This window comes from Spermophilus citellus (assembly GCF_964194105.1).
Source record: "Spermophilus citellus genome assembly, chromosome: 4".
Classification (NCBI taxonomy): Eukaryota; Metazoa; Chordata; class Mammalia; order Rodentia; family Sciuridae; genus Spermophilus; species Spermophilus citellus.
The window spans coordinates 125674715-125698686 of NC_138185.1; the positions used below are offsets into that span (position 1 = coordinate 125674715).

The following is a 23972-nucleotide window of genomic DNA, read 5'->3' on the forward strand; positions in this document are numbered from 1 at the left end:
TCAACAGTTTGGGACTAGAAGTGGCTTTCATCAGTTCTTCTCACTTCTCACTGACGAAGACCTTGCCACATGTCTCAGGGTCACCACTGCAGGAGGCATCAGGCAAGCGTGAAGCATCCGCCACAGAAAAGGGCACTTCTTTCAGTCTTGTTTGTAAAGGATGCACACACCAATAACTACTTATGCATTGTTTGAACAAATCATTATTTATTCATTTTTTAATCTTTCAACAAACAGTTTTTTGAGCATCTACAAAGCACTGTCATAAATGTGGTCATGCGTACCAGGGGTACAGCACTATACCAAAATTCCCTATGGGAAAATTCTCCATTAGCTTGTTAGTCACTGGTGATAAGTTCAAAAGGGAGGGATTTAGAGTAAGCAGGTAGACAGTGTAAACATGAACCACATCACATAGCAGATTGTAGGCCATCATAAAAAAATTTGAATCTGATGTAAGTGAAAGGCACTTAGAGCAATCTATGAAGAATGACATGATTAATTCTTTTAAAGCATTACTCCAGCTTCTCTATTGAGAACATATGAAAGGTGGTAGGGTAAAAGGACTGAATTCTCTTCGAAGGTTACATAGTGATCAAGTGAGCAATGCTGGTGGCTTGGAGAAGGGTGGAACATGTAGCTGGTAAACAGGGTCAGGCTCTGGATACATCTTGGTCAGATGTATCATATGAGACAAAGAGATTTTGAGTTCCCAGGAGATCGTGATGAAGTCCACTGAGGGGAGATGATTTTGATCATTTGAATTATACCTAGATGGCTTCAGAAGGGCTCTGGGGAGTATCATTCTTCTAAATTATTCAGATCCAATGGGGACTTCCTCTAGAATTTTGAATGATAACAATGTTTGTGGAAAAGTCTTTTCCTCAAATTTAAAGCTTAGTTCTAAACATTCTCTACATTGAAAGATTTCATATAAAATCCAGAGAACAATCTACCTAAAAACTATCCATAAAATTATGTAAGCATCTTTTTGAAGGTCAGTTTTTAAAATATTAAGCTATTTTAATTTATTTTTATATGATACTGTTTATTTTTTGTAAAGGGCATGTTTGCTTTATAGGAACTGTCCATAAGAATTCCTTACAGAGAGAAACTGCTTTGTTAGTTTATTGTTATAATTATTTATGTATTAGAAAGGCACTAATTTAGGTATACCAGTTGATTTAGGCAGTTTGATTTAACCAGTCTGTGTGAAGTAATTGATAAGGAAGAGGTGACAAAGATTCTTTCTTTGACCAAATTTTATCTAGACTTTATGAGCTTTCTTTCAACTTTGGGGATTCCATGTAGTTTCTTCATTATCAAATTTCAGCAATAACTCTGCTAAATCTGGTTAGCCAGAATACCCTATTCTTGAATATTTTGATTACCCTCTAATATCTGATCAAATTTCCTTTCTCTATGCCCCCATAGGTGATATCTGATCACCGTAGTCTATCTTCACCAAAAATTGTCAGATCCCTTTACATTTTAGTTATTTCTATCCAGCAATCCAAGCTTCCTCCAAAAACCTCCTGCCTCAGTTCCTGTTTGAATTTAGATATAATAAGGACAGTGACATTAAAAATGTAGAATAATTGAAAAAACTTCCATGCACAGTGATGCATGCCCGTAATCCCAGAGATTCAGGATGCTGAGGGAGGAAGATCACAGTTCAAGGCCAGCCTCAGCAATTTGGCAAGATTCCTAGCAATTCAGTGAGACTCTGGCTGGGGATGTAGCTCAGTGGTAAAACCTCCCTGGGTTCAATGCTTAGTACACCCCACAAATAATAATAATAATAATAGATAACATATAGTGAAGGGAAAAGAAAGAGAGGGAGAGAGAGAGAAAGAGAAAGGTAAGCCATTAGGATGCAAGCCACAGGGCAAGTAAAAGTGAGAGCCACTCTAATTTGTAGGAATCAAAGACAATCAAGTTTCTAGACTACAGAAAAATTTTTCACAGTTGGTAATAAATTCTGAACAAGTATGTGGTTATATATTGCTTTTTTTATTTAAAGCCAGACCCCAGCTTTAATGGTTTTCTCTTATTAGGCAAAGTAATCAGTGATCCCAGAATGTTGCAATAATATATGAAATCTAACTTGAAATTCAGTTTGGAGGAGTCCCTCTTGCTTTCATCTACCCTTTGCTTTCTAGAAGTTGTCTTACTTAAGTAACCAGAAAATTTCACGGGTAATCACATGGTTTTCAATACATTGACAAACAACTGTGTTCTTCAGAAAGGAAAGAAGGCATTAAACAAATTATGAAAAGCCAACCCCAAATGCCAGTTTTATAGAAATAATACCAATATATTTTTAAAATTCCAGTGGAAAAAAACCTCATAGAGGGAGAAATAATACATGAAATCCACATAACCTACAAAGAAGTACCCAGAATATATTTTAGAATTTTCTATAAGTTAATGGGTGAAAGACAAGTAAGTCAAAAGAAAAAAAAAGCAAAATATTAGCAGGCAGTTCACAGAAAGTAAAATTCAAGTTCACTGAGCATGTATGAAAGGATGTTCAAACTCATGAGTATTACAACTATATGCATCTCTGAAAAATGAAGGCACAGATAGAATCTCAAAGAGGTACAGTGAAATGCTACTTTTCATCTAATGTTCAGTGTCTTTAAGCAATTAAGAGAATAGAAAACATTACAAAGTGTTCACATTTGGTAATGTAGATGAAAATTACATGTCATGTTCACATTTGGTAATAGTAATTACATGTGCGCTTGATTTACCTTTTACTTTCTTTTGTATTTTTGAAATGTTTCCTAATAAGAAATTAACATGATAGTTATTTTACTATCTTGTTCTATAAAACTTTTTCTACCTATTACTTTCATGAGATCAAATGATAAAGGAGGCAGTATAAGTTAGGGTGAGAACATAGGAACAGGATTTGGCAACCTAATATCCCAAATCTACCATTTGCCCACAATGTGACCTTGAGAAATTCATTGGATTCTTCTAAAACTGCTTCCTCATCTGAAAAACCTGAACAATATCATCTGCTTTCACCACATAGTTATTGTGAGGAGTAAATTAGTTCATGTATGTAAAATGATGTATGTGAAGAAATAGTAAGGAAATTTTTAACCCTTCAGTTAATGTAAAGTTAGATGAGCATACTTTCCCATCTACTATCAATCTAAATTTATTGAAACAGACATTAGAAACAGAAAAGTGGAGAAATTAAAGACACACATCTTTTCTTACCGGATCTATTAGCTGGGAATAGAGTTCATGGCAATTGTCGAAAATATATTTGTATGTAGAATCCAGGCATGCCCTGACACAGTCCTTCACTACTGTGCTGGCCTTTGGGGGGCTCTGAAGCTCCAGAACCTAATGAGAAAGTTATTTTTCTTAAAAAAGTAGACTATCATAATCCAATAAAACAACTTAAACAATACTCAACAAATGTTTTTATTGATTTGTCTATGTTCAAGTAATATGGTCTTAGAAATGTTTTAAATGTATAAATATTCACTTTTACTTTCTGATGATAAAAACTCATTGCAAATTTTCCTTGTTATAAACATTCAAATAGTAATACTAAATGTAACCAGTAGCAACATCATTCATTTAATTATTTAAAACCTATTTGCCACTTATATATGACAGGCAATAGTGATACTACAATGAACAAAAGAAACAAAAATCCCTTTTGTCACTGACTTAAACTCCAATAGATAATACATAAAATAAGTAAGCAAAATAAATTATATGATAATGCAAACCAAAAATAAAGTAATGGAGATGGGATAGGATATTTTTCCATGAAACAGAATAAACATAGGGGATAGTGATACGAGAGGAAATGAGAGGAATAACAAGATGGTAATAGTAATGGGAAAATCACATATAGACCATTGCATAAAACTAGCTTTGATTAAGGTGAGAAAGAATTGGACACTTAGAATATAAGAGCAAAGTGAATTAACCTAATTATCTTTTTGAAATTTCCTAATTTTATCACCACTTGATTAGTCTTATAAAAGACGCTTAAGAGATTGCTTCATTTAGAAGGGAAGAAAGATAACTACCATCATGAAAACACAAATATAACTCCCTAGATCAAATACAGAAAAGAGAAAGAAAATAATCGGCCAGGTGCATTGGCACACACCTGTAATACCAGTAGCATGGGAGCCTGAGGCAGGCGAATCACCAGTTCAAAGCCAGCCTCAGCAACAGTGAGGCACTAAGCAACTCAGTGAGACCCTGTCGCTAAATAAAATACAAAATAGGGCTGGGGTTGTGGCTCAGTGGTTGAGTGCCCTGTGTTCAATCCCTGGTAGCAAAATGAATGAATAAATGAATAAATCAATCAGGAATTATCAAAGCAAAAAATCAACTAAACACCAGGAAAACAATAGAGAAAAAAATGAAAGCTAGTCAAAATAATTAGAAGAAAATTAATAAAAAGACTGGAGTAAATATTTACATATCAATAAAAATACCAAATAGAAAGGGATTAACTCCCTCAATTAAAAGACTGTATTAATGGATTGACAAAACAAACATGCACAAAGACACAAGATGTGATTTGTGATTCCTACAGGAAACTTACTTCACCAGAAAAGATACACAGACTAAATGTGAAGGGATAGAAAATAATATCCCACATAAGTGGAAACCCCAAACAGGCAGAACTAGCTATTCTTACATCAGAGAAAATGGGCATTGTGTCTAAAACTAGAAAAAAAGACAAAGAAGGCTACTATATAATTATCCAGAGACCAATTCAACAGAAGATATAATAATTGCAAATGCTCATATACTTGATGTTGTAGCACCCAATTTTATAAAATAAATAATATTAGATCTAAAGGGAGAGATTGCTCTAATATAATAATAAGGGGGGACTTTAACACCTAACTTTCATCAGTGGACAGTTTCAGAGAGAAAATCAACACAAAATCATCAGAATTGAGCTATACAATAGATCAAATGGACCTAACAGACATTTATAGAACATTTCATCTAATAGTTACAGAATACACACTCTTCTCATCACTACGTGTACCATTTTCTATAAGACAAATACAAAGCAATAAGACAACTCTTAATAAGCGTTTTAAAATCAAAATTTTTTATACACATTCTCTTATCACAAGGGAATTAACTAGAATTCAACGAAAAAGAAATTTTACTAATTGTACAAATACAATTTTTCACAGCACACAATGAAAGACACAATGAGTCACCAAAGAAATTAGAAGGGAAATTAAAAATGTTTTAAACAAATGAAAATTTATACATAACGTTACAAAGATTTATGGAATACAGCAAAAGTTGCTAACAGAGAAATTTTCAGCATTAAACACATACATCAAATACAAAACAGAAAGATGTCAAACAAACAACCTAGCAATGGATCTCAAGAGGATAGCAAATAAAAACAACTCAAACTCCAAATTAATAGAAGGAAAGAAAGTACAAAGATCTGAGCAGAAGTAAACAAAATACTCTAGAAGACACAGATCAATGAAAGAGTTGTTTTTCCAAAAAAGATAAACAAAATGAACAAACTTTACCTAAGTTAATGAAGAAGGAAAAGAAAAAACAATAAAATAAAACTAGAGATGAAAAAAAGGACATTCCATATACCACAGTAATACAAAGAGCCATTAGGGGGTATTATGAACATGTATAAGCCAACACTTGAAAACTTAGAAGAAATGGATAAATTTCAAGACACATATAACCTATCAAAATGAAAACACAAAGACACAGAAAAACTGAATGGACTACTGAATAGTAATGAGACTGAGTTAGTAGTAGAAAGTCTCTCAACAACGAAAAGCCTAGAACCAGATGGTTTCACTGCTAAGTCCTACAAAACTTTTTAAAAAGAACTAACACCAAAGCTTCTCAAAGTTTTCCAAAAAATTAAAAGGAAGGGAATTCTTCAAAACTTCATCTACATGGTCAGCATTATTCTGTACTAAACCCAAAGAGATACAACAAAAGAAAAAAAAAAAAACCTACAGACCCACCTCCCAAGGAGCATAAATGCAAAAATTCTCAACAAAATAACAGCACACAGAATCCAACAACACATCAGAAAGGTCATTCACCATGATCAAGTGGGATTTGTCCTAGGGATGCAAGGCTGATTAAACATATACAAATCAGTACATATATTACATTACACCAAGAGAATGAAGGATACAAATTTATGATCATCTCAACAGATGCTAAAAAGTATTGAATAAATTTCTGAATTCCTTCATGGATGAAACTCTGAACACATTAGATATAAAAGGAAGATACTTATTTATGATAAAAGCTATGCATGAGAAGTATACACTCTGAAATTGAGTGGGGAAAAGATGAATGAGTTTTCTCTAAGATATGGAAGAAGATGAGGAGGTCAAATCTACCTGCATATGACTAGAAATTTGAGCCAGAGCAATTAGGGAATAAAAATGAAAAAAAAAAGCTTATAAATAGGAAGGGAAGAAGTCACAATGTTCTTTTTGCAGATGTCTAAATACAAAAAACCTAAAGATTCAACAAAAAGACAATTGGTACTGATAAGTTAATTCAATAAAGTAGCAGGATCAAAATAATCATAAAAATATCAGTAGACTTTTTTAAAATCAATAATGAAATTGCTGAGAAAAAAATTATAAAAGTGATCCATTCACAAGAATATAAAATATGTAGTAATAAATTTAGCCAAGAAAGTAAAAGAACTCTACAGCTACAATGACAAAACACTGATAAAATAAATTTAAGACACAAAAAATATGCAAAGCCTTCCTGTTTTGATAAATTGGAAGAAATAATATTATTAAAATTTTCATATCATCCAATGCAATTTCTAGATTTGATGCAGTCCTCCTAAAATATCAAGAAGTCTTCACAGAACAAGAAAATAAACTCCAAAATTCATATGGATGCACAACCCCACCACCACCAAAGTCACACCCTCTTTAAGCAAAAAGAACGGAGCTGGAGACATCACAATACCTGGATCTCAAGATATATGACAGGGACAAAGCAACCAAGACAGCATAGTATTAACATGAAAATAGATACACATACCAATGGAAAAGAATAGAGGTAACAGAAATAAATCCACACACTCACAACCAACTCACCCTTATCAAGGGCACCAAAAACATTCACTAGAGAAAGGACAGCCTCTTCAAAAAGTGGTGCTGGGAAAACTGAATACCACAGACAGAAAAATGAAACATGTGAAGCAGGTGATTCTAATCTTATGGTACTTGGCAAATGAGAGAGAACAAACATGTAGAGACCAGAAGAATCAGCAATTGAAATACAAGTGAAGTCAAACAAGATGGGTGTCTTATGAAAGAAAATGGGTTCCAACCAAGAATTGTGTATCCAGCAAAATTGAGCTTCAAGATGGAAGATGAAATTAAAACCTTCCACGATAAACAAAAGTTAAAAGAATTTGCAGCTAGAAAACCATCTCTCCAAAAAATCCTCAGCAAAACATTACAGGAAGAGGAAATGGAAAATAACAATGAAAACCAACAGTGGGAGGTAGGACAGTAAAGGGGGGAAAATAATCAAAGAGGAAAACAAACCATATTCAGTAACATAAATAAACAAATATGGATGGAAGGATAACCCATATCTCAATAATAACCCTAAATGTTAATGGCTTAAACTCACCAATTAAGAGACACAGGCTAGTAGAATGGATCACAAAACATGACCCAACAATATGCTGCCTACAGGAGACGCATTTGATAGAAAAAGACATACATAGACTGAAGGTGAAAGGTTGGGAAAAATCATATCACTCATATGGACTTCGGAAACAAGCAGGAGTGTCCATACTCATATCAAATAAAATAGATTTCAAGCCAAAGTTAATCAAAAGGGATAAAGAGGGACACTACATACTGCTCAAGGGAACCATACACCAACAAGACATAACAATCATAAATATATATGCCCCAAACAATGGTGCAGCTATGTTCATCAAACAAACTCTTCTCAAGTTCAAGAGTCTAATAGACCACCATACAATAATCATGGGAGACTTCAACACACCTCTCTCACCACTGGACAGATCTTCCAAACAAAAGTTGAATAAGGAAACTATAGAACTCAATAACACAATTAACAACCTAGACTTAATTGACATATATAGAATATACCACCCAACATCAAGCAGTTACACTTTTTTTCTCAGCAGCACATGGATCCTTCTCAAAAATAGATCATATATTATGTCACAGGGCAACTCTTAGACAATATAAAGGAGTAGAGATAATACCATGCATCTTATCTGATCATAATGGAATGAAACTGAAAATCAACGATAAAAGAAGGAAGGAAAAATCATGCATCACTTGGAGAATGAACAACAGGTTACTGAATGATCAATGGGTTAAAGAAGACATTAAGGAGGAAATTAAAAAATTCTTAGAGATAAATGAAAACACAGACACAACATATCGGAATCTATGGGACACATTGAAAGCAGTTCTAAGAGGAAAATTCATTGCATGGAGTTCATTCCTTAAAAAAAGAAAAAACCAACAAATAAATGATCTCATACTTCATCTCAAAATCCTAGAAAAAGAAGACCAAAATAACAGCAAAAGAAGTAGAAGGCAAGAAATAATTAAAATCAGAGCTGAAATTAATGAAATCGAAACAAAAGAAACAATTGAAAAAATTGATAAAACTAAAAGTTGGTTCTTTGAAAAAATAAACAAGATCGACAGACCCTTAGCCATGCTAACGAAGACCATGCTAACGAAGAGAAGAAGAGAGAGAACTCAAATTACTAGCATACAGGATGAAAAAGGCAATATCACAACAGACACTTCAGAAATACAGAAGATAATCAGAAATTATTTTGAATCCTTATATTCCAATAAAATAGAAGATAGTGAAGGCATCGATAAATTTCTTAAGTCATACGATCTGCCCAGATTGAGACAGGAGGATATAGACAACCTAAACAGACCAATATCAATTGAGGAAATAGAGGAAACCATCAAAAGATTACCAACTAAGAAAAGCCCAGGACCGGATGGGTATACAGCAGAGTTTTACAAAACCTTTAAAGAGGAATTAATACCAATACTTTTCAAGCTATTTCAGGAAATAGAAAAAGAGGGAGAACTTCCAAATTCATTCTACGAGGCCAACATCACACTGATTCCTAAACCAGACAAAGATACTTCAAAGAAAGAAAACTACAGACCAATATCTCTAATGAACCTAGACGCAAAAATCCTCAATAAAATTCTGGCGAATCGGATACAAAATCATATCAAAAAAATTGTACACCATGATCAAGTAGGATTCATCCCTAGGATGCAAGGCTGGTTCAGTATACGGAAATCAATAAATGTTATCCACCACATCAATAGACTTAAAAATAAGAACCATATGATCATCTCTATAGATGCGGAAAAAGCATTCGACAAAGTACAGCATCCCTTTTTGTTCAAAACTCTCGAAAAAATAGGGATAACAGGAACATACCTCAACATTGTAAAAGCAATCTATGATAAGTCACAGGCCAGCATCATTCTGAATGGAGAAAAATTGAAGGCATTCCCTCTAAATTCTGGAACAAGACAGGGATGCCCTCTCTCACCACTTCTGTTCAACATAGTTCTCGAAACACTGGCCAGAGCAATTAGACAGACGAAAGAAATTAAAGGCATAAAAATAGGAAAAGAAGAACTTAAATTATCACTATTTGCAGATGACATGATTCTATACCTAGCAGACCCAAAAGGGTCTACAAAGAAACTATTAGAGCTAATAAATGAATTCAGCAAAGTGGCAGGATATAAAATCAACACGCATAAATCAAAGGCATTCCTGTATATCAGCGACAAACCCTCTGAAATGGAAATGAGGACAACCACTCCATTCACAATATCCTCAAAAACAATAAAATACTTGGGAATCAACCTAACAAAAGAGGTAAAAGACTTATACAATGAAAACTGCAGAACCCTAAAGAGAGAAATTGAAGAAGATCTTAGAAGATGGAAAAATATACCCTGTTCATGGATAGGCAGAACTAACATCATCAAAATGGCGATATTACCAAAAGTTCTCTATAGGTTTAATGCAATGCCAATCAAAATCCCAATGGCATTTCTTGTAGAAATAGATAAAGCAATCATGAAATTCATATGGAAAAATAAAAGACCCAGAATAGCAAAAACAATGCTAAGCAGGAAGTGTGAATCAGGTGGTATAGCGATACCAGACTTCAAACTATACTACAGAGCAATAGTAACAAAAACAGCATGGTATTGGTACCAAAACAGGTGGGTGGACCAATGGTACAGAATAGAGGACACAGAAACCAACCCACAAAACTACAACTATCTTATATTTGATAAAGGGGCTAAAAGCATGCAATGGAGGAAGGATAGCATCTTCAACAAATGGTGTTGGGAAAACTGGAAATCCATATGCAACAAAATGAAACTGAATCCCTTTCTCTCGCCATGCACAAAAGTTAACTCAAAATGGATCAAGGAGCTTGATATCAAACCAGAGACAAGGCATCTGATAAAAGAAAAAGTTGGCTACGACCTACACACTGTGGGGTCGGGCTCCAAATTCCTCAATAGGACACCCATAGCACAAGAATTAATATCTAGAATCAACAAATGGGACTTGCTCAAACTAAAAAGTTTTTTCTCAGCAAAAGAAACAATAAGAGAGGTAAATAGGGAGCCAACATCATGGGAACAAATTTTTACTCCACACACTTCAGATAGAGCCCTAATATCCAGAGTATACAAAGAACTCAAAAAATTAGACAATAAGATAACAAATAACCCAATCAACAAATGGGCCAAGGACCTAAACAGACACTTCTCAGAGGAGGACATACAATCAATCAACAAGTACATGAAAAAATGCTCACCATCGCTAGCAGTCAGAGAAATGCAAATCAAAACCACCCTAAGATATCATCTCACTCCAGTAAGATTGGCAGCCATTAAGAAGTCAAACAACAACAAGTGCTGGCGAGGATGTGGGGAAAAGGGTACACTTGTACATTGTTGGTGGGACTGCAAATTGGTGCAATTTGGAAAGCAGTATGGAGATTTCTTGGAAAGCTGGGAATGGAACCACCATTTGATCCAGCTATTCCCCTTCTGGGTCTATTCCCTAAAGACCTAAAAACAGCATGCTACAGGGACACTGCTACATCAATGTTCATAGCAGCACAATTCACAATAGCAAGACTGTGGAAGCAACCTAGATGCCCTTCAATAGATGAATGGATAAAAAAAAATGTGGCATTTATACACAATGGAGTATTACTCTGCATTAAAAAATGACAAAATTATAGAATTTGGAGGGAAATGGATGGCATTAGAGCAGATTATGCTAAGTGAAGCTAGCCAATCCCTAAAAAACAAATGCCAAATGTCCTCTTTGATATAAGGAGAGTAACTAAGAACAGAGTAGAGAAGAAGAGCATGAGAAAATGACTAATATTAAACAGGGATGAGAGGTGGGAGGGACAGGGAGAGAGAAGGGAAATTGCTTGGAAATGGAAGGAGACCCTCAGGGTTATACAAAATTATATACAAGAGGAAGTGAGGGGAAAGGGAAAAATAATACAAGGGGGAGAAATGCATTACAGTAGAGGGGTTAGAGAGAGAAGAGTGAAGGGGAGGGGAGGGGAGGGGGGATAGTAGAGGATAGGAAAGGCAGCAGAATACAACAGACACTAGTATGGCAATATGTAAATCAGTGGAAGTGTAACTGATGTGACTCTGCAATCTGTATACGGGGTAAAAATGGGAGTTCATAACCCACTTGAATCAAAGTGTGAAATATGATATATCAAGAACTATGTAATGTTTTGAACAACCAATAAAAAAATTAAATAAAAAAGATGGGTGTCTTGAAAATCTAGAGAGAAGAGGATGTCTTGGAAGAAAAAGTGGACAAAATGTGGCAAATTGCTGAACATTGTAAGCTGAGAATTCATAACTGACCACTAGAGTTAGTAAAGTGTTGGCCTTTGGTGACTTTCTAAAAAATTTTTGATGAAGAGATAGGATAAAAGTCTTATTGTATTGAGTTAAAAAAACATGAGGCTGGGTTTGAAATTTTAATATTGTTAAAAATATCAGCCCAGGGCTGGGGTTGTGGCTCAGTGGCAGAGTGCTTGCTTAGCATTAATAATATGTGTGAGACACTGGGTTCTATCCCAGCATTGTATAAAACAAAATAAACAAAATAAAGGTATTGTGCCCATCTACAACTAAAAATAGTTTTAAAAATATCAAATTTCTTTAGATTGATCTGTAAATTTAATGCAATAACAGAAAAAAATCTCAGCAAAAACTAAAATCACGTAAACGATTTTGAAAGTGAAGAAAAAAGTGAAGGATTCACACTTTATGATTTTAAGATTTGCTATAAAGCTACAGAAATCAAGACAGTATGGTGGTGGTAGAACTCGGAGTCTGATCTATTCTGAACAATATAAAGTTCAGAAAAAGACTCAAAAACACATCGTCATTTTTAAAAATTTTATGATAGTACAAAAGCAATTTAATGGAGACTAGAAAATTATTTCAAAAAATGACATTGGAGCTATTAAAATATAAATATCCAAAATTTTATCCTCACATTTTATGTTAATTTATTTTTTTCTAAAATAAAAATTTTAGAAGCAGCATAGGAAAAACTCTCTGATTTTGATTTCTCCAAGAAATGACGCTCAACATTATTCATTTTAAAGAGAAATTTAGGGCTATAATACAACGTAATTTTACTCATAAGAAAAAATATGTGATCAATATATAAATGATTTAAGAAAGTACTAAAAGCTTCTCTAGAAGATGGAGAACAGATGGAACTATCATATTTTTTGACTGGGGATTTTTACCCAAGAAAAGTGAAAATTTATGTTTACACCATAAACTTGAACATGAATATTTATGACAGTTCTTTTTAATAACCAAAAAACTGGAAACAACCCAAATGTCTATCAATTAATGACTATACAAACAGTGCATACATAATAAAGCAGGGAATACATAACAAAGAATTACCACTCAACAACAAGAAAGAGTGAACTGTTGATACACTCAACAATGTGGATGGATCTCCAATATGTTATGCTACCTAGTGTGTATGATGTTCTGGAAACAGCAAACCTAGTCAGAGAACATCACTGGTTGCCAGGTAGTAGAAAGTGTTGACTATAAAGAGGCAGCACAAAAGAATTTTATAGGCTCATGGAACCGTTCTGTATCTTATCATGATAGGTATACAACTATGCATTTGTCATATTAATGTAATCATACAACAAAAAGTTTATTAGCTATAATGAGGGAAAATATGAAGGGATGAGAGCAATTTTTTACAAGATAATGTAGGGAAAGAAAATGTGTAAATTACTATTTTGAGAAGTTTTTCTATCAAAGGAAAACAGGAACTGTGGTAGTAGCTATAGAAGAAAGTGAAGTCAAGCAGTATTTTGAAGACAGAGAAATTACGGCATGTTTGGTAATGGAAATATTCAGTAGAGAAGAGAAAATTTATAATTCAGGAGATTCGGAAGGATTGCTGCACCAATGTTGCTAATACATAGAGGAGATGAAAACAATTCCAAAGGTGGAAGAGACAGCCATTTCTCAGATAATGGATGGTTCATCGATGGTAATAAAAAGGAAGGATGAATATATGGAAACAGGAAGTAGCAAGATGGAATAGGTGGTGGGCTTATGTGCTAGGAACTTGAGGATGCTCCCTTGTTTTTGTTCCTCTCTTTTTCAGTGATGTAAGAAACAATCATCAGCTGCTGGTGAGGGTGTGGGAGGAAAACTGGCAGGTTTAGGACACGATGTATTCTAACACTGAAAGGCTTGTGACCAAAGCACTGTGGATGCACAGCACTGTGTTGGTACTCTTCAAGCCTCACTCCCATTTCCTCACCCCTCAATTCAGTGGCAGGTATTGTGTGTCAATCTGAGTCAACTTTCCCACTGACCCTTAACTGGCTCTCAATATCATCCTCTACACACTGCTCCAATAGCTACTGCCAGTGGATCAGAATGGACATCAGTCACTCAATATAGCCTGATTGTAAGTCAAATGATTTTAATTGAACTTAAAAGAATATAAGTGACCACCATTACAGTATGCTTTTGTTTTCTGTCTCTTCCAAAATGCCATTTTTAGTGCTTTAAGTGGAAAAAAAAATCATGGACAACTTCCATCCAGGAGGCTTCTGAATAACCATCACAATGCTGTCTCTCAGAGTAAAAATATTTAGCCCACAGCCTAGCAAACTATTTTTGGAAAGCCTAAGTTAAATTGCTGGGCAAAATTATGATTGCAATATCTTGCTAGTAAAGCAGAGGAGATATGTCTGAAAAGAAATGCCTGGATAGTTTGATGGATTAGGTGATCAAATATATTTCAACATAAATATTGCCACGGCTAAAAACAGAAGTTGCCACATTGGGGTAAACAAAGAGTCAGTTACCCTCTTGCAGTGAAAAGTCAGAAAAACATTTGAGTTAAAATTAAAACAAATGAACTCCCTTTCCATTTAACAATCTTTGGAGTTTTTTCTTAAGTGCCATGTCCACTTACTAGAGAGCTTTGTTTAAAATAAGTTTAACTTAACACTAAATTTGAACCAAATGGATCAACATATGTTGTGTCTAGAATAATCCCTTCTTAAATTACACCTCACACTGGAAGATTCATTTAGCTCAGACTTAATTGCTGATGCTGAACAGTACTAATCAAGAGAATTTACCAGGGAATATATGTGTTCTTATGTCACACCAAGACACTGACAGAAATAAAATGAGATACCTTCATCCTAAAAAAGGTGATGCTAGTCAGCAGGTCAACAGTTGATTTCAGGTCTTGTAGTCTTTCATTATTGCTGGCAGGAAAATTTTCCTGGAGAAATAGGAAACAGAAAAGAGTAAAGTTGCCAGCATTAAACCTCCATTGGGAAAATAAACTAAAACTAGCTTACTGTGAAAGAAAATGGGAAGTAAATTGCATAAAATTTTAAAAAGATCCCTGAAGTATTCTCAAAATATTTTTATCATACAATGTTGTGGAAAATGGAAGATGTGGAAATAATTTATTCTTCCTATTAGAAAGCCATATCCTTTTATTTATACTCACAAGTCAATCAAAAAGTACAAAACAATATCCTTATGGCAATGTTATTATGTCAATCCTTGCTCATAAAATTATTATGCTACTAAAAGAAGGGAGATTGATATATATTTGAAAATCTTCTCATTATTTTCTAAATATAGGTACATTTTTGCAAAAATACTTTGATCACTGTACATCTAATATATTTTTATCACAAAGAAACTTTTAAAAGTTTAAGGAATAAGACTGCATTGTATAGTCTCTCCTTTAAAAAACCTAAGTATCATTTAAAAAAGTTAAAATAAAGTTTTAGTGAAGTTTGGTGAGAAGTATCATTAAAAACACAGATGTTCAGAATTTTGAAGTAAAAGAGATATACATGCATGAAAATGTTTAGAGAAAGAGTTTATTTAAACATTGAGAAAATTTTCATCTTGCTCTCAGACTGGCTTTCTAAAGAGCCACAGGAAAACCTCAACTAACTTCCAGATTTTACTCATGAACTTAAGCACAGCTGGCGTGTGTAAAGGATGGTTGAATGAGGGTAGTCCCAAGGCCCTTCTTGCCCCCAAATATATTTTTTAATGGCTGTCATGGTAATTCTTTTCACATCATTTCATCCCAAGTTCCAACATGAACTATGAGCTTGATAGAATTTGGTTTGTATAATTTCTAGAAATATACAATTAAGAACACTGTCAGTAAGAGATTAATTAAAAATGAATGCAGAAGAGAAGCATGTGTGTAAATATGAAAAGAAGATTTAGGATAAATTTTTAGAGAAGGCAAGATGGTAAAGCATTTGCCTAGCAAATACAAAGTCTTGATAATGATCCCTAGCCATACTCACACACAAACAAAAAGAATATATGAGGTACAAGAACATCTATAGTTATGACTATATTTTTGAAACTGAAATTTGTAACTCAATTTTGTAAGGCATTTTAAAACTAAAATTGTGTGTGTGTGTGTGTGTGTGTGTGTGTTTATATGCATGTGTGTATCCATTTCACCTAGAAATAGAATAACAGAATTGTTGACAACAAACTCTGGACAGTGTTGAACAAGTACACTGATCCAGGAAGACAGAATTGAGCAGTAAATTCCAACAGATATCTCAGACTTTGGGGAAATATCAAGCAAACTATCTTAGTAACAAGGAGTGAATTTTCAAATATGAGGACTGGGCCATACTCATAAGTTAGCATATCTGATATTTATTTTGAAAATTTTACAATGAAAGCTGCACATACATATAGAGTATTATGATTGCTGTAGGTTTAAGTGGGGCAAAGCATCTAAAGCACCTTTCCAAATAAAGAAAATCTGTAGGTAACTTCTAGTGTGATGACACCTGAAATCAAAATGTTTCACTTTTCTTTTACACAATGGATAAATTTACAATATGACAAGAATTCATTTGGAACAAACACCACTGTTTACCTTTAGGGAAATAATTTTGTACATACCCTATATTTTGACAGGTCAATCCTTAGAGAGTTATGCAACTGGTCCAGTAGTTTTATGAATTTTTCCCTCTGTGCCAAGAAAACACAAAATAGTAGAATGGAAATAAATGGTCACTCTAAAAGTTCTTGCAATAATTCTATGTAAGGTATTTTTCTCTTTTGGTAGAAAGGAAGGATCAAAGACTTGTCCAAGACCTTCAGAGCTAGTATGCAGCATTGCAGTGATTTGAACAAAAGTCTCTTTCACATCAAATCCATGTTCTTCCCTAAAAATCACACTGCCTTCTCTAATGAATGAAAGAAAACAGAAAGTAAATGTTCTAACAAAAGCATCTAGAGAGCTGTGTTCCATACAAAGAGCTCATACAAATGAATTGCAGCTATATTTCTCTATATGTTATGACTCACAGCAATATAATGTGTCAGCAAGAGAAAACACAATCCACCCCCATTCTACTCCAGTACACCATCTCGGCCCTCCAGAAAACAAATTAGATTTCCAAACTTCTCCTGCTTATGAAACGGGGAACAGCTGTTGTTTTGTGTTAAAAACAGTTTCAAAAACCATTTTCTTTTTGGAAGCAAATACAGACTTAATCTGAAAGATCAATTACTTTTAAAGGATGTTTATGATTTAGTGCTAAAAGTAGTATAAAAATTAAGCTTGCAAGATTGCTGCTGCCAACTTTCAATACAGTATCATTGTTGTATTGTCCTCTTGCTATAAGTACTTGAAGACTGAGAATAAAGAGTATAAGATTGAAATTGTGTGAATTGCAGACAAACAGGGAAAAACATTAAAGTCAAACAGATACCCTATAGGTTGACCCTCCAGTATTCTAGTTTTTTAATTGAAACTAAATATCCATGGGTGGGGGATTGAGAGAAAAGTTCTCTGCACACATTAATACTCTGTAGACACCAAATTTCATTTTGTAATATATGAAGAAAAATGGGATATTTTCCAAGTAGTTTTACACAGAAGGTGGGTTAATAGGATATAGAACTCTTATTCCTTGATGTTACTGACTTTAATGGAGTGGACAATTAACAGGAGGTGATGAATTATTCCTTAATTGAAACTTCATTTTTCTAAGTGCCTTTATGAGATTCACACATCTCTGAACAAAATTGGAACATATCTCTGAGCTAATAACCATAGAGAACATAAAGAATCTGGAGGGATAAACTTTGCCTTTCAGAGTTTACAATCTCCCTAGGAAGTTTAAAACTCTCTCACCCAACAAGGTACCAGAAATATATGGATGTGTTAAATGTCCGGAATTTTTCTTTTCCACTCTCCACCATACCTTGCCAGGGGAGTGGGCAACTTATGTTACCCTTTGTTAACTCCCCAGCTTCCATCCATGTGGGCAAGTGGCTCTCCATCAAAATGAAAAAAAAAAAAAAAAAAAAAAAAAAAAAAAAGAAAGAGCCACAACAATAATCTGTTAGGACTAAGTTAATCATTCAGATGACTGTAAAAGTCAGTCTGATTCATGTCATGTCTTGGATGCTTTACCTGACCTCTGTGATTGGCACAAATCATCCAGACAGATGAGTAACTCTGATCAACCATGCCATGACCCAAATCACTGACCCTGTTATGTCCACTGGGGCCAACTGCTCTGGCTGGATGCCCAGTATCCACTCTTCCATGGTTCCTTATAATAGAGCTTCATGTGCCCAGTTAGAAATGCTTACCTTCCCAGATCTTTGTTCTTCCAGGCATGGCCATGAAGCCATGTTTTTGGGCAATGAGATATATATATATATATATATATATATATATATATATATATATATATATATATATCTCATATACATATACACACACACATACATATCTTATAAGACTAGAAGGACTCAATTAATTCTGATTTTAAAAGATCCTAAAAGAATTCTTGGCAGATAGTTTGTTTTATTAGTGTTTGCTATGGAATTACTTGTTTAATAGAGCTTTCAGGCTTTTGCCCTTTGTGAATCTTCCTTTTTCTCACCTTCAATTCAAATAGAGGGCAGAGTCTATCATGCCTAAAAGGTGAAATGCTAAACAAATGGTAAGAATGGTGAGGCTTTAAGCTACAAGGACCTCCCACCCTGCCCTAGTCCCTTTTACCCACCCTTATTAAAAATTACAGTCCTGAGCAGCTGTACTAGTCCTGAATTCCTTACCTCTGGACTTCAGTTATATTGGAGGGGCGGGGGAGTGGAGTATTTAGCTAAGTTCATTTGCTTTTCTGTTTTATGCAGTTGAACAAAATTCTGACTGATACAGATCTCTCATTTTGTCTCCCCACCGAGGTCTTCAGGGCCCAGCTGGAAAATTTACATTCAAGGAAAACTGAAAGCTGTGGAGAAGACTGCTGGGCTTGTTGTCAAAGAATTCCAAACAATATCAGATGATATGAAATTAAAAGTGTGGTGCTGATTGAATTTTCAAAGAGATTCTTCAACAGCAGGGACAGCTTGAGATGTAATTTTATTTACCATATTTCTATTTAACTAGAGCGAGATTGCCTTTGCACGAACAGAGGAGGCCTACTGTCTGCATGGCATGATTTGAGGAGTAAAGAAGACTGAGTGATTAAAACATGTTTCCCCTCGGGGACATGTCACCATATTGGAAACTGTCACATTATTCAGTTCTTTGTATTAGGTAGAGGCCACATATGTCTAGTAGGAGGCAAATCAATTATAATACTAAATATTATCAGTTATCAAAAATGTATGTTTTATTTGCTGATCAGACTAAGTAGGCCAGGGGTCAGCAAACTGTCTACAAAAGGCTAGAAAGAAAATGTTGTTGTTTTTTTTTTTTTTACTTTGGGGACTGTCATAATTATGTTACTGAAAGCTCGGTCCTTGTACTGGATGCCAATTCATGCCAATTTAATCATGAGGACACAGTTCTGAGAAAAAGCAAAATGGAGGTTTATTGCTTTGCTAGCAAAGGGGAAACACAGGGGACTCCAGTCCCAGAGGCTGTGGTTGTGTCAGTAAGGAAAACCGAGGGCTTTTAAAGAAGCTATTCAAAGGCCTCATTCCAGGTGTGCCATGGCAGGGGCTCCCAGGTGCACTCTGAGGGTGTGTTGAAATTCACTCATGCAAGAGAGAGAGTGACTTCCTAGATCTTCTAGAGACCTCTCCTTCCTGTGTAGAGCAGATAATGCAAGGTAATCTTGTTCTCAGCCCCCAGATTAGAGAACAGGGGGAAGAGAGAGAAGAAGAAGAAAAAAAATGTCCCTTTTAAAATAAACAGTAAGGGCTATATTCAAAAGGTAACATGGACCCCTGTTAAAATCACTCAGCCCCGATACTGCAAGATACGCTGCTATAGAAAATACATAAATAAATGGGTATGATACTTTATTCATGAATGACACTAAAATGGAAATTTTATATAATGTTCACATGTCACCAAATAATAATAATCTTTTGATTTTTTTTTCAATATTTAAAGATGTAAAAACCATTCTTATTTAATGGGCCACACAGAGCCACCAGATTGGGCTCATGGATAGAGGGAGGATTTTGACCTGAGGAAAGACAGTTGCTACTGGACAAAATGCTCAGGAAATTTTCCCCAGGATCCTGGGAACTGTAGAAAGAAAAGCTCTAGAAAGGAAGAGGTATGAAAACCTCTGCACTATGACAACTTCTCCCTTCACCCTCTTTCTCTCTGTCTTTCTCCAACAACAGGGGTTAACTGAGGCAGAAATCAATGATGCTCAAGCTCTGAGCCCTCACCTGCTTCAGTGTCCCTGGGAAAATCCCTACCCATTTTATTCATGAGATCTTAGGTTTTTGTGAAATTTTTAGGAATAAGTTAAACAGTATTCTTTGATTAGCAAATTTTAACATTTTTTCCGGATCATGCCAAAAATAAACTCATCACAAAGAGACATATTTCAAATAGAAGTCATTCATGGGCTGTTTTAATAAATTTTGATAATTCAATTAATGTTGATCATATGAACATAGTGGAAATTGCATTTCTTGCTGAGTTGAGATTAACACTGATATCAACAGATACTTCAAAATGATTAAATGGCACTACAAGGATGTTTGAAATTTCAAACTAATTAGTAAATTTCATCAATTCAGTGTCTTTAGAGTTCCTTCACAGGAAGAACTGAAATCACTAACTTGTTACCATTCACTCACTTAAGGTTCCCCTCAGCTTGGCTAGACTTTAAACAGGCTTCTTCCTAAATCTAGGCCCTGACCAACCTCTTCTTAGAGAATTTTCTTTGGAAAACTTGTAAGTATATGTTCCTTCTTTGTCCCTTTGATATGTAAACCTTTTTAAAAAGCCTCTTATAAACTTTTTAATCCATGAATATCTTTCTGAAAGAATAGCAGCCATCTCTTTGAAATGTAATCATCAAGGAGTGAGCATTCCTATCTCCTTGTCTCCTTGGGAGGGTATGAGCCTAACATTGATGCATGTGCATTAGCAAACACAAAGGCTCATCATGAAAAATCTATCAAGCCTCTCACCTCAGAGCCTGAAGAATATCCCCTCTAACGTGTCCCATCCCTTAAAACCCTCCCACCTTTGTTTCAGTGGAGTTGATATAGACTGAGGTCTGGTCTCTCACTTCTATTGCAACTGCCTTGAATAAAGTCATCCTTACCTGTTTAATTTTGTTGCGGGCTGTTTTTCTTTAACATCATGTATAAAAAAATATAATAATGTTTTCCCAAATTTGAGAAAAGGCATTGAAATGTCTGTGTCATTATCAATGAATGGTGAAGCTAAAACAATTTTTTTCTAAGCTATCAATCTTTTTATCAACTCTACTAGATAAAAAACTGAATTATATTTCTTTTCTTTCTGTACAAGTTCTTAGAACTTTTGTCATATGTAAAAATGACAAAGAAAAATGGATACCTCCAAACTATAGAAAAATAAAAAAGAGGTATATCAGGAAGTTAATGAAAATATTATGTTGCTTTTTTACATTTTGTAATCTCTTATGGTGTTTGCCCTAAATACTAATTTTAACCAAAATTTCCAATGGAAAGTTTGCATTCTTCATAAAGAACATCCTCTCAAACTGTAGAAGGTTCAGGTAACACTGCCTCTACCCACACTAATCCTTTGGCAAGTCACAAAAAAACCATGTGTTCCAAAATGTTTCCCATAACCATTCTCTTTTGCAACACCACATTTTCCCTGTAAACTATTTTCTAGATTCAGCAGCACATTGCCATGTTAGCACTAGAACATCATCCCTCTCCCTAACTTCCATTTAGTCCTCCTGTGTTCAATTCCAAAGACTGTTTACTCATTCCTCTTTACTGCTCTGTGGTTCCCCTTGGCTGAAACACTATACGCCACTCTCTCTCTTACTTTAGCATTAGTTTGTCATAATTACCTTAGTTTCTACCTATTGGATGCATGTGCATTGACAACTCTATTTAGGAAGCAAGTCTGAGATGGGGACCCACTGCCTACAATATGGCTTATTTTTTTGCTACTAAGTCAAGTTATGGGGACTTTTGTTTTCCAGTCTTTTGTCACCAGCTTTGTGGTTTTGAAAAGATGGTTGCATTAACAATAGGGGCAGTCTTCTGGTTCCCTACATTTCTGTTTGTAAGTGTGTCTTGAAAAAAAAAACCTTACAATGTATCTTGAAAATCAGGTTCATTGTGATATTCTGGATACTCTGCAAATTATTATGGAGTGATCCTCCTGCAGTCCTTCATATGATATTTTAAACATCTAATTCTCTTTGTTAAGTTCTTTTCTATTTACTTTGGCTAGGATGCCTTCTATTACTACAACTGAACCCTGTCTCATACATATCCTATTTTCTCTACAGAGTGATCACTCTCAATTAGAAATTTTATATGATTATGTCCTATATCTTAAGAATAAAGACCACTCTAGTGAGCAGTAAAGTCCTCAATAATCTCATGCCAATTCAATAACCAAACTTCCTATTTAACTTCCATCTCTTACTCTATCTGTCCTACTCAATAGGTAGGCTGCATCCTACACTTTTTTGAACTTATTTTGTGTTTCTAGTTCTACTGGTCTACTCAAATAAATTCCTAAGAATATGGTAACTACATCTTTTATTTTGAAAATACTATCCATCATTCCTCTGACAAGCTTCCCTGAGTTCCTGGAGAGAATCAGTCATCTGTTCCTCTTTAATCTCAAAGCATTTGTGAGTACTGTATAAACTCCTTTGGGACTTATTACATTTTGAGAGAGATTTATGGTTGTTTTTACCTGTTTATGTGATTACCTTATTAGAGTATAAGCCCCAAAGAGTAAACATTTATCTTTCAATATTTCTATTACCTGCCATAGTAGTGTTCATGAAGTACCACATAAATGTGCCTTGAAAGAATAAGTGTACATAGAAAGAACATGTATAATACAAATAAATACTTATTAGTATATTTGTATTTGCCTAGTAGTGGCTATGTCAAAGAGAGAGTATACACTCAGGGAAAAAACAGAACTAGATAAACATTCATTTTACTAATTTTTTTTAATTATTTATATAATAACTCACTAAAAATATTTCCTAAGGATATCTGAAAAATTAAAATATTGATGAACCATCACCACAACCACCTCAGGGAATTTTCTCCCTTTCCAACCTGTGATCTACCCAGGAGTTTCTTTCATGCCCATGAAAACATTTTCTCCAATAACATGCTTTGATCATTACTCAAAACAGTATTTCTACTCAATGCTGAGTGGGTGAACTGGTTCTCTGAAAGCCAAAGGCTTTGATTTTATCATTTATCAGTTTCTATGCTATAAATATTCTCAATTTCAATGATACCTGTATTTAACAGCCAGTTTTCAACATTCCTGAAAACTGAGCAGTCAGTTCTTATGGGCAGGTATGGTCCAGTGGCATACCATTCTTCACATTCACTTTTCAACAATTCAACTTGTTTGCAGAAATAATACTTGGACTCCAGATTTCCCCTTTGAAATGTTAACTGAAAAGCATGATGTTCCTTCCAAACATACCCCACCCCCTCATGCCTCTCCTGCTTCCACTTACCAAATCTAGACCCTATGGTGAATCGCTTTTCTCCTCATAGCACTGTCTACCTAAAAATTACTTTACCCTTTGCCTCTCTTCTGCAAAACTTCAGCCTATCCATCAGAATTCTGACAAACTTTGACAAATCCTTGCAACACATGAATTATTGTGACAACAAATTTGTAGTGCCCAATAGCAAATGCTACCTTTACTACAAAGTCTTCTTCCATGCCTACGAAACATGCCTCTTTGTATTCCCATCAATAGCACACCAAAACTTTTACCTCCCTCCCTCACTTCAGCATCCACAGTATAGCCCTAGTTTTGTAGGTGA

General features: G+C 34.7%; 1 protein-coding gene across 1 annotated transcript in view; it reads right to left on the reverse strand.

The window, feature by feature from the left end:
- The window catches only part of UNC13C (unc-13 homolog C), a gene marked incomplete at its 5' end in the record, with an annotated part of 578171 nt that overhangs the window by 270956 nt on the left and 283243 nt on the right, over positions 1-23972 (reverse strand). Inside the window, 3 exons of the mRNA XM_081292419.1 lie at positions 3235-3363; positions 14848-14937; positions 16617-16685. Of these exons, the coding sequence (XP_081148545.1) occupies positions 3235-3363; positions 14848-14937; positions 16617-16685 (288 nt within the window). The remainder of the gene's footprint in view (positions 1-3234; positions 3364-14847; positions 14938-16616; positions 16686-23972) is intronic.